This window comes from Thamnophis elegans, chromosome 7, assembly GCF_009769535.1.
Source record: "Thamnophis elegans isolate rThaEle1 chromosome 7, rThaEle1.pri, whole genome shotgun sequence".
NCBI lineage: Eukaryota > Metazoa > Chordata > Lepidosauria > Squamata > Colubridae > Thamnophis > Thamnophis elegans.
This window is the reverse complement of record NC_045547.1, coordinates 76,385,880-76,398,118: the sequence shown is the minus strand read 5'-3', so window position 1 is coordinate 76,398,118 and position 12,239 is coordinate 76,385,880. Positions and strand designations below refer to the sequence as shown.

General features: G+C 41.1%; 1 protein-coding gene across 1 annotated transcript in view; it reads right to left on the bottom strand.

Annotated features, from left to right (window-relative positions):
* The window catches only part of ANO2 (anoctamin 2), a 110,370-nt gene that overhangs the window by 10,137 nt on the left and 87,994 nt on the right, over positions 1 to 12,239 (bottom strand). Inside the window, exons 19-21 of the mRNA XM_032221874.1 lie at positions 8,205 to 8,357; positions 6,450 to 6,502; positions 2,188 to 2,369 (exon numbers count right to left, since the gene is read on the bottom strand). Of these exons, the coding sequence (XP_032077765.1) occupies positions 2,188 to 2,369; positions 6,450 to 6,502; positions 8,205 to 8,357 (388 nt within the window). The remainder of the gene's footprint in view (positions 1 to 2,187; positions 2,370 to 6,449; positions 6,503 to 8,204; positions 8,358 to 12,239) is intronic.

The following is a 12,239-nucleotide window of genomic DNA, read 5'->3' as shown; positions in this document are numbered from 1 at the left end:
GTCCACAAGAAAATTTTGGTGGTCTGCAGAAAAAAATCTTTGCATTTTAAAGAGAGAAATAGTGGGAAGCAAAAAAGAGGAGCCCAAGGGAGGATTACTCAAATAAATTATAGAAGAATGATAGGGGAAAATCAGAAGACATACAAAAGAAAAAAAAGAAGAAGAAGAGAAAAGGGAATTTAAGAGTAGGAGACAGAAGGAGGAAAAGGAAGCTGAAGAAAAATCGAACACTAAGGAGAACAAGAGATGTTAAGAGAAAGTGGTTAGGAAAAGAGGAAGGTTAAAAAAGAGAGACATTGGTAAAAAATGAAATATGTTGATACTGTTGATGATATATAGCTAAATAAGATAGCATTGTTAAGTGTGGATAACCAATTAATTAAAATGCTTGTTATATTAAAATGGAATTTGATGATATATGCTGCACATAGAAACCAGAAGTAACAAATGGAAAATGAAATTATAAAGTTGGTATACATTTTTTCTGAAAGGGCGAAAAATGATTTTGTTTATTTCTTAAGAAAATTTTTTAAATTTAAGACGGAAATATGGTAAGAAAATGTGGGGCCGAAATTAGAAATGATAATGTGATGTAAAATTAATTATATATAAGAGAGAATCGGAGGTGGGTTCCTACCAGTTCGCACCTTTTCGGTAGAACCAAGGTGGCGCAGTGGTTAAATGCAGCACTGCAGGCTACTGCTAGATCAGCAGGCCAGCGGTTCAAATCTCACCGGCTCAGGGTTGACTCAGCCTTCCATCCTTCCGAGGTGGGTAAAATGAGGACCCAGATTGTTGGGGGCAATATGCTGACTCTCTGTAAACCGCTTAGAGAGGCCTGAAAGGCCTATGAAGCGGTATATAAGTCTACTGCTACTGCTATAGAACCGGTTCGTCAAATCTACCGAACCGGTTAGAAGAGGTTCCACCAGTGGACCCGGAATGCAGGCCACACCTACAGGAGAGGTTCCAAAATTTTTTTGAAACCCAGTACTGGTCCTTGGATATGATTATTCTACACTATCATGCTCATATTTATAAAACTCAGGGCCTCTGTGAAAGGTAAGGATGACTACTGTTTTTGTGGTGCAATCAGAACATTGCGTGTGTTGAAGTTGTTTTAACGCAAACCAAAGATGCCCTTTAAAAAACAAGTTTACATCATATTCTTATGCATGCCAGTGCTGTGCGTGAGGCAATTTAAAGTGGTTCTGACAAGTGTCGTCGGCATCTTCATATCCAGGCACATGGGCGGCAAGCCACTCCCATCCGGTCACATGGGCGGCAAGCCACTCCCACAAAGGAGGCCACACCCACAGAGTAGTTTCGAACAATTTTTGAAACCCACCACTGCATCCCTCCCTCCATGGGAGTCCAGGTGCTTCAGTGAGCAGTGTGTGAAACTTTGGTCGGGCTCCTTGAAAGAAAGTGTTGGCAGGGGGCCGATCACGCACCCGGGCTGGCTACATTCATTCTTGGCCGTATTTTAGATTCCTAGCGTCAATGGACAACAAATCGAGGATTGATGCTGAGTGCTTCTCTTCGCTAACAGGCGGCCAAGCTAAGTGCCTGAAGGACCCCCATCCTTCCACTAATTCATATTAGTGGTCCGCGGGATTTAAATTTATAAATTTAGTGGTCCCCGAGGTCTGAAAGGTTGGTAACCCCTGCTTTGGGGTACATATAGTTCTTGACTTACAATGGTTTGTTTTGAATTAATGGCACTCAAAAAAGTGACTTATTAGGCGTACAGCATTGCAACTTCCCCCATAGTTGTGTGAAACTTTGGATGCCTGGTTCATCTTTATGATGGTTGCAGTGTCCCAAGTTCACGCCATACCCTTTTGTGACCTTCTGACAAGCAAAGTCAAGAGGGAAAACTGATTCACTTAATGACCGTGCTACTAATTTAACGATTGCAGTGATTCATTTAACAACTGTGGCAAGAAAGGTCATACAATGGGGCAAAACTCACTGAACAACTGTTAGCAAAGGACATTTTGCGCTCAATTGTGATCGAGGACTTACAGCACCTGTATCAAAATAAGATCACAAAAACTTTCTAAATCTGCCTTCTTTGACTAGCAGCATAATGACTCCCTTGTTTGAAGGTCTGAACATCTGCAGCTGGACTGATCTCACCAGAGGTTTGACAGGCACAACAAAAATGAAAGGCACCTGCTTTACCTGCAGAATGAAACCTCCTCTTCAAATGGTGAGTTTTCTGGCTGGGTTCCAGGCTTAAAGTCGCTGACGTTGAAGTATGACAGGGTGTGATTGATGAAGCCGTGCATGGTCCCGTTGTGACTGTACACATATTGGTAGACAAGGCGTGGAATAAAATCCGAAGTTACTGCAATCACAAAGGCCTGGAAGAAAACAAAGTTGTTTTCCACATCAATCGGCAAGAGGTACTGTTAGAAATTCTGTTTATATAAAGCACCATGCAGAGCAAACAAAGAGCACAGTCACCATGTGCTTTACTGCTCAACTGTATTACTGTAACAAGAAACAGGAAACTCTACTTAGAACAAAAGAGCATCCAGTATATACCATAGATCCAAACTTGTAAACACTGCCATCTACTGCCTAAATATTACTGTAGTTGTTGCATAAAAGTACATTGCAACAATGAATACCAACAGGATAATATAGTTGGAAGGGACGTTGGAGGTCTTCTAATTCAACTCTCTGCTCAAGCAGGATACCCTATACTATTTCGAACAAATGGCTGCTCAGGCTCTTCTTAAAAACTTCTGGTGATGGAGCACCAATGGTGGGTTCCGGGTGGTACGCCCCAGTATGGGAGGACTGGTGGTAGCTGGGAGCAGCAGCCACCGTACCAGAATGGTGGCTCATTTGGCCCACCCACCCGCATTCCTTACTACCTTTTGAGGGAAATGGGGCCAATTGTGCATGTGCACACAGCGTACGGCGCCTGCGCGACCTCCGCTGAGCAGCTGAGTGCCACAGAGCGTTGGCATGCACATGAATGCACACTGCACATGCCCACCAAGGATGCCCAACCCCATCGCAGTGTACCAGTTGTGACAGGATGCTGAATCCACCTCTGTGGAGCACTCACAACTTCTGAAGGTGAGCTGTTGTTCCTTTGACCGATTGTTCTCACTGACAGGAAATTTCTCCTTAGTTTTAGTTTATAACAATATTGTCAGAAAACAGTTCTGGACACATTGAATAAGAGAATTCCCTAAATAGTTATAAAGTGGTATCCATCAGAAATGCATCATCCATCTGAATTTGCTGCATGACCAAAGATTTTAGCAGTTGAGTTGGATCAGGGAGCCACTCCAGAGGGCAAAAAAATTGGACAGCTGCTAGATGTCAGTGATGGGCTTTATCAAGGTCTTTGTTTCCTACTTCTGGCCATCTAGCTATGTTCCCCCTATTCTCATCCACACAGATTAAGTCAGGTGCAGGCTTCAAAATTTTTAGCAATAGGTTATCTGCCCAGTTGCTGAATGGGCGTGGCCATGGTTGGCATGGCCAAGTTGACCTCCTGCACCAGGCGCCTCCCCCCCCGCAGAGGTGGGTTTCAAATTCCAGCGCTACCGGTTCGCTCCGTACTCACCTGTGTGTTTGCCCACTTGTGCATGCACAGAAGCATCTGGGCAGTTGGCCAGAGCCTCCCATCGCCACTACTACCAGTTCGGCCGATCCAGGCCAATCCGGGAGCAACCCACCTCTGGGGGGGGTGCGTTTTCATCCTTCCCAGGCTCCGGAGTCTTCCTGGAGGCTGGAAATGGGTCCTTCCAGAGCCTCTAGGTGGCCCTTTTTGCCCTCCCTGAGCCTCCGTGCGGGCCCTGCACTTACCTGGCATCCAAAATGGGCCATGTGGAGACTCCTGGGAGGGACGGGGTAGGTGGGGTAAGCCAGGAGTGGGATTTGCCGAAATGTGTATAACAGAGGTGGGTTCCTACCGGTTCGCACCAGTTCGGTAGAACCAGTTCGTCAAATCTACCGAACCGGTTAGAAGAGGTTCCACCAGTGGACCCGGAAAGCAGGCCACACCTACCGAAAAGGTTGCAAAATTTTTTGAAACCCACCACTGACACACAGACATACACACACGCACACGCACACACACAGACTCACACAGAGAGAGAAAGAAAAAGAAAGGAAGGAAGAAATAAAGAAAAAAGAAAGAAAAAGTGAGAGAGATGAAAGAAAAAAGGAAAAAGGGACAGAGAGACATAAGGAAGGAAAGAGAGAGAGAGAGAGAGAAAGAAAGAAAACACAAGGCTGGCAAGCCACTCCCACCAGGTCACATGGCCCGCAAGCCACTCCCACAAAGGAGGCCACACCCACAGAGTAGGTTCGAAAATTTTTTGAAACCCACCACTGGTGTATAATCTTCACTAAAGGATCACGCATACCCAGGCTAACCTGGATTAAGTTTAATATCACGGCAGAATAGAGATATTAGCATCACACCTTGTTTCAAGGGGCCAAAAAGTTATTTGATATCACCAGGGGGGAAAAAAGATTAATCTCAAAAAACAGAATCAGTTGAGGAAGTTGCTTTTGACTCCTTAATATTTATTGGCTAATTTAGAGCAAACCAGTATTTGTTATGAAAATGTTACACTTTGGAAGTATTCAGATCACTTTGAGAGGTGCAGAGTGATTCTACAAAACTAAGGAATGGAATGTAAACAATACTTGGTTTAGTTCATGCAACAGGAATGTCACTTTTGAAAGATAATTTAATACATATAGATATATAGAAAGAAAAAAGGTAAAGAATTGGGAGAAGACAAGAAAGCCTTTTGTGCCTCAAAAGTCCTTAGGCATTAGATAGTTTAGTAACAATAAGCAGAATCTTTCTATTTTCAACAGACGGTTGAGAAGTTAAAAGAGGAAGAGAGATGTTTGCTGCAGAATTACTGTTTCGGTGCTTTGATATGTGAAACAACTGTTTTCATATTCAAATTACTTAAAAATGAATTCTGGAAAATATACTGTGATGAAGGGATCCAAGGGAGGCTTGACTGTCTTATAACGGAAGCAAGAGAATAAGAGAGCGGGAAGGGATCTTGGAGATCTTCTAGTCCAACTCCCTGTCCAAGCAGGAGACTCTAGTCTATACTTTCTGGGCAAACGGCTGTCCAAGCTCTTCTTAAAATCTTCTAGTTTTTACATGCATTGTCCATTTTATTTGCATCATCCATACTGGGTTTGGATTGCAAGATCCCACCAACACCTTCCTGCTGGTCTTGGACAAGAAGACCTCCAAGGTCCCTTCCAGTTCTGTTCTGTTCTTTTATATTTTGTTCTGTTCCATTCCAATATTATTCTATTCTATTCTATTCTATTCTATTCTATTCTATTCTATTCTATTCTATTCTATTCCATTCCATTCCATTCCATTCCCTATTCTATTCTACTCCATTCCATTCCAATATTATTCTATTCCATTCCATTCCAATTCCATTTCCATTTCCAATTCCTATTTTATTCTATTCTATTCCATTCCATTCCAATATTATTCTATTCTATTCTATTCTATTCTATTCTATTCTATTCTATTCTATTCTATTCTATCCTATTCCATTCCATTCTAATATTATTCTATTCTATTCTACTCCATTCCATTCCAATATTATTCTATTCCATTCCATTCCATTTCCATTTCCATTTCCAATTCCTATTTTATTCTATTCCATTCCATTCCATTCCAATATTATTCTATTCTATTCTATCCTATTCCATTCCATTCCATTCTAATATTATTCTATTCTATTCTGTTCTGTTCTGTTCCATTCCAATTGCTGTTGCTATTGCTATTGCTATTGCTATTGCTATTCTGTTCTGTTCTATTCTATTCTACTTCATTCCCATTCCATTCCATTCCAATATTATTCTATTCTATTCTATTCTATTCTATTCTACTCTACTCCTTCCATTCCATCTATTCTATTCTATTCTATTCTATTCTATTCTATTCTATTCTATTCTATTCTATTCTATTCCATTCCATTCCATTCCATTCCATTCCATTCCATTCCATTCCATTCCATTCCATATTTTGTATTATGTTCTGTTTTCTTCTGTTCTGTTCCCTCCTCCCCTTGTGATTCCTCTGACTGTGTATGTTAGAACTGCATCCATACTGGCCGATCTCCAATATGCTGTCCATTGGCCTATCCAAACAGAAAATATGGGCGGCTATATTTATGAATAAAATTGACCATTGTATATATTTCATGGGTTAGAGGGGAGAGGAAAATGGAGACTAAGACTTCCTATGATTTTGGCTTCATCTTCACGGGTTCGATTTATGAGCAAAAGCTTTTTAAAAATTATGTCAACAAAGACTTGAATACTGGCACACTTTCATTTTAGAAGAAAAATGCACATAAAGCTACATTTGACTGACTCTGTCCAATTTCTTATGTCGCACCAGTAAGCTCGAAGCCAATACTTACATTAATTATGACTGAAAACTTTCCGATGCCACTCAAAATATTAAACCAGATTCCTGCAAGAAAGCATAAAACTTTGTTAAGAACTCTTGGTCAGCTCCTCGTTAAGCAAATTCTAAATACAGGTAGACCTCAACATATAACCATAACTAAACCTACAATTATGGTCATAAGTGGAGACAGTCATTAAACAGGTCATTATGCGACAGTGCCCAATTTTGTAACCTTCTTTGTGGGAGTTGTTAACTGGCCATTAAATGAATGCTTTGATCATCAACTGAACCCATTGTTTGTTACAGCTCATTTTTTTGCTGGAAGTTGGAAGTAAGTCCCCTTTTGCATCAAAAATATTGTAAATCACAGCCGCATGACCATGGTCATACTGAAAATGGATATCAATGAGGACTAGTTGCCTAGTGTCCAAAATGCAGTCACATGACCACAGGGAGAGTGGGGCGGTTGCCGGAACATCAAATCTGCATCTTAAGTACCTTTTTCGAGGTCTGAGGTAACTTACAATAATTCAATAGCAGAGTTGGGAGGGACCTTGGAGGTCTTCTAGTCCAACCCCCTGCCTAGGCAGGAAACCCTACACCACTTCAGACAAATGGCTATCCAATCTCTTCTTAAAAGCTACCAGTGTAGGAGCATTCACAACTTCTGGGGGCAAGTTGTTCCACTGATTAATTGTTCTGACAGTTAGGAAATTTCTCCTCAGTTCTAAGTTGCTTCTCTCCTTGATTAGTTTCCACTCATTGCTTCTTGTCAGGTGCTTTTGGAGAATAGCTTGACTCCCTCTTCTTTGTGGCAGTCCCTGAGATATTGGAAGACTGCTATCATGTCTCCCCTAGTCCTTCTTTGCATTAACCTAGACATACCCAGTTCCTGCAACCGTTCCTCATATGTTTTAGTCTCCAATCCCCTAATCATCTTTGCTGCTCTTCTCTGCACTCTTTCTAGAGTCTCTGCATCCTTTTTACATCGTGGTGACCAAAACTGAATGCAGAATTTAAAGTGTGGCCTTACCAAGGCATTATAAAGTGGTATTAACACTTCACGTGATCTTGATTCTATTCCTCTGTTTATGTAGCCTAGAATTGTGTTGGCTTTTTTGGCAGCTGCTGCACACGGCTGGCTCATATTTAAAATGGTTGTCCACTAGGACTCCAAGATCCCTCTCACAGTTACTACTATTGAGCCAGGTACCACCTATACTGTACCTGCGCATTTCGTTTTCCTTGCCTAAATACGTAGAATGGTTTTTAAGTAACCCATTGTAAGTTGAGGATGGACTATGTCAGGGGTGTCAAACTCAAGGGTTAGGGTTAGGGTTAGTGGGCTGGATTAGGCCAGCTGGGTGCTTAGATTTGGCCTGCAAGGTCTCCCTGGACCAACTTGGGGTGCCCCTGCCAGCAAATATGGAGGTCAGGAGGGCTGCGGGTGGCCCCACGCGAGCTCTGTTTTCGCTGGAAGAGGGTTGTAAGAGGCTGCCCCAGCTGAAAACAGAGTTCAGGAGCCTGTTTTCACTGTCAGAACATTTGGGCCACCACAGGTGCTCCCCAACAGAAGTGATGTCATGCTGGCCACGCCCAGCCTTGCCATGTCCACCCCGCCCCTCCAAGGTCAAACACAGCCCTGATGCGGCACTCAATGAAATCAAGTTTATTCCACCTCGCCTATGTCATATTTCCCTTAACATGGTTTCCTTAATCTTTATTTTTGTATTTAAAAAAATACACACACACACACACACCATACCTATATCCTTTGCTCTCACAGTATCGGGCCGTCTTAGTTCAGCCACAAACTTTTTGGCATCGAGTCGAACTTCAATGACGTTGTTCAACAAGGCAAACACTGGAGCCAGAGGAAAGGAGGCCACAAAGAGAGTCACGAAGCCAAACTGTATGACTAGAAGACAAGAAAGGAGGAGGGGAGGGATATGAGGGGAGGGATAAATGACCACAGATATAAACATTTCAGGTGGAAGGTATTAAAGTAGGACGTAAAGTGCCGAGGTGGCGCAGTGGTTAAATGCAGCACTGCAGGCTACTTCAGCTGACTGCAGTTCTGCAGTTTGGCTGTTCAAATCTCACCGGCTCAGGGTTGACTCAGCCTTCCATCCTTCCGAGGTGGGTAAAATGAGGACCCGGATTGTTGGGGGCAATATGCTGACTCTGTAAACCGCTTAGAGAGGGCTGAAAGCCCTATGAAGCGGTATATAAGTCTAACTGCTATTGCTCTTGCTATTGCTATTGCTATAAGTGAGATTTGGACACTAAGTGTGAAACCTACTGGGTCAGCCTGGACAGCCTCTCAGGGCCCCTTTACCTCTATATTAAAAGCCACATAGACAGAGTTGGAGCTTGCAAAAGAACAGGAAGCAAGTGCCTAACCACAAGATGTTCTAGCCGAGGTCCCTATGTCAAAATCTATGTCAAAAGTCCAAACCACAAGGTTCAATTAAAATTCGTTAATGACACGTACTCCATAACAAAAGGAGAAGTAAGACCCCCATCTCCTTATAAGGCTTTCCCCCAAAAATAACCAATAAGAAATAAGTGTTACCGTGTTACGCTGCCTTTGAGAATGTATAAGAACACGTGATTCGATAATGGAGGTTGTTCAGAACTTGCAATGCTAGCCATGGGCTAGCTTTCTGAACCTGGCTGCCAAATAAACTTTTCCTGTATCCCGAGAAGTCTAAAGCCTGTCATTTTCTGCAACAGTATATCTCCTTCTAGAGAAGGTGTATTCACCGACTCGGATTTGAATTCTAGCATCAGGAAATCCATGAAACGAAGCAGGGATGTCCAACCTCGGCCACTTTAAGACCTGTGGACTTCAACTCCCAGAGTTCCTCAGAACCACAGTGGGACCATCCAAGGTCTTCAGAAATCTGGGTTGTCATACAATAGAGGTAGCAGTGTGTTGGATTCAGGCCTCATGTGGGTTTTCAACAGGAGACTGGTAAGCCAAGAGGTCACTCTAAATGCCAATGTCCATTTTGGGTAAAGAAGGACACAAGATGTTGCCAGATATTTTCTCTTCTAGGATGGATAGTTAAGACTACATACCTTATTCTGAATATAAACTTTTTAAAAAAATATAAAGATACTTCTCCTACTGGTAGCTTATGAGTTATCACTTGTTGTTTGTATTTTATGATTTATGCGCTGTAAAGCATTATGGAGTGGTATATAAGTCTAAATGCTATTGCTCAAAAGAGCCCAGGTGGCGCAGTGGTTAGAGTGCAGCACTGCAGGCTACTTCAGCTGACTGCAGTTCAGCAGTTCGGCTGTTAAAATCTCACCGGCTCAGGGTTGACTCAGCCTTCCAGCCTTCCGAGGTGGGTAAAATGAGGACCCGGATTGTTGTTGGGGGCAATATGCTGACTCTGTAAACCTCTTAGAGAGGGCTGAAAGCCCTATGAAGCGATATATAGGTCTAACTGCTATTGCTATTGCTATTATTTTATTTAATCTTATTATTATAAAACAATAAAACACAGATTAAATCTAAGGATTTGGCCATTGATAATACACAGTTAAAGAGACACGGTGGCTCGGTGGCTAAGACGTTGAACTTGTCGAACAGAAAGATCGGCAGTTTAGGTGGTTCAAATCCCTAGCGCTGCGTAACGGAGTGAGCTCCCATTACTTATCCCAGCTTCTGCCAATCTAGCAGTTCGAAAGCATGTAAAAATGCAAGTAGAAAAATAGAGACCACCTTTGGTGGGAAAGTAACAGGGTTCCATGCGCCTTCGGCATTTAGTCATGCCGGCCACATGAGCACTGCCCCCTAGAGTCGGGAATGACTAGCACATATGTGCAAGGGGAACATTACCTATGGTTAGGCAGATAATTGTCTTAGTCTGGCAGTGACATGCGGTGAGCTTTATGGCTGGTGAGGCAGCAATTTTTTTAGACTTGTGGATTTCAACTCCCAGAATTCCACAGCCAGGCATGGTCAGTTCCGATTTAAAACAACAGCATTTCCCCCCCTTGCAAAATAAGTTTTCCTTCATTCTTTTTCTTCTCCCTCCCCCTCCTTCCTCCCTCTCTCCCTCCCTCCCCCCTCTCTCAAACAGACACACGCACACAGAGAAGTTGGATCCCTCTCTCACTCACTCTCAAACAAACACAAACACAGAAGTTGGATTGGATATATTTTCCAATGGCTTGAAAGCAGCTCCTCTGTCATACCCCTCCTTCCCCTGCTGCCTTCCGATCCGAGCCTTTGATCGCAGGTGGAGCCACGTTGCCTTTTCAAACTTGTAATCAGTGAAGCTGGGCTTATATACTTTTATCCAGCCCAGCTGTGTGTGTGTGTGTGTGTGTGTGTGTGTATTTGAAAAGGGTGTGTTATCCTTGGGACCCAAGACAGGCATGTCATTCCTTATTTATTTTATCTTAGCTGCTGAGTCTTCCTTTGAGGTTCAGCAGTCCAGAAATGTCACTAATAACATCTGCAGGGGATAAGTTATTACAATAGCAGAGTTGGAAGGGACCTTGGAGGTCTTCTAGACCACCCCCCTGCCTAGGCAGGAAACCCTACACCAACCACCTCAGACAAATGGCTATCCAGCATCTTCTGAAAAACTTCCAGTATTGGGGCATTCACAAGTTCTGGAGGCAACTTCTGTTCCACTGATTCATTGTTCTCACTGTCAGGAAATTTCTCCTCAGTTCTAGGTTGCTTCTTTCCTTGATTAATTTCCACCCATTGCTTCTTGTCCTGCCCTCAGGTGCTTTGGAGAATAGCTTGGCTGTACCCATTTTCTGCAGGACCTACCGGTGAAAAATAGGAATATGCAAACTATTTCAACACAATGTTTAGCAGCTCCAAGGCTTCTAGTGTCATCACAACGCTGTTTTATTACTTCTCATTTCTAGAGAGAAAGCTCTACTGTATTTGGCAGCCCAGAAACCTTTGAAATTCTACTACCGGCAACGATTTTTCCCATGCATTTTTTTTTGGGTGGCAATTAGTATATACAACATGTCTCCACGTGCTGCCCCAAAAGAAAACATTCAAATCCTAGAATGTCATGAAGATTACAGAGGAATGTTGTTGGCGTCTGGGGGTGAGCAGGTTTTGATGATTTCTCCTGCTTTGGGGAAAACATTTCCATAGCTTCGAAATTAATCCGGCTGGATTTAGAGGTATTGAATTTAATTTTGCCTTTGCCTGATGTTTATCAGAAGGACAATCTTACTGTCTCCAAGAGAAAAAGAATTCATTGCATTTTATTTATTTTATTTTATTACTTTACTTTACGTTACGTTACTATTATTTTATTTTATTTTGTTATTTTATATTTTATTTTATTATTTTATTTTATTTTATTATTTTATTTTATTTTATTATTTTATTTATTTTATTATTTTATTTATTTTATTATTTAAAGATTTAATTATTTAATTTAATTTAATTTCATAGTTTACTAATTTAATTTTATTTAATTTTATTTAATTTTATTTAATTTTATTTAATTTTATTTAATTTTATTTTATTTTATTTTATTTTATTTTATTTTATTTTATTTTATTATTTATTTTATTTATTTATTTTATTTATATTATTTTATTTTATTATTTTATTTTATTTTATTTTATTTTATTTTATTTATTATTTATTTTATTATTTTATTATTATTTTATTTATTTTATTTATTTATTATTTTATTTTATTTTATTTATTATTTTATTTTATTTTATTTTATTTATTATTTTATTTTATTTTATTTCTGTTGTTAAGTGAGACATTCAGTGAGTTTTGTCACATTTTTAC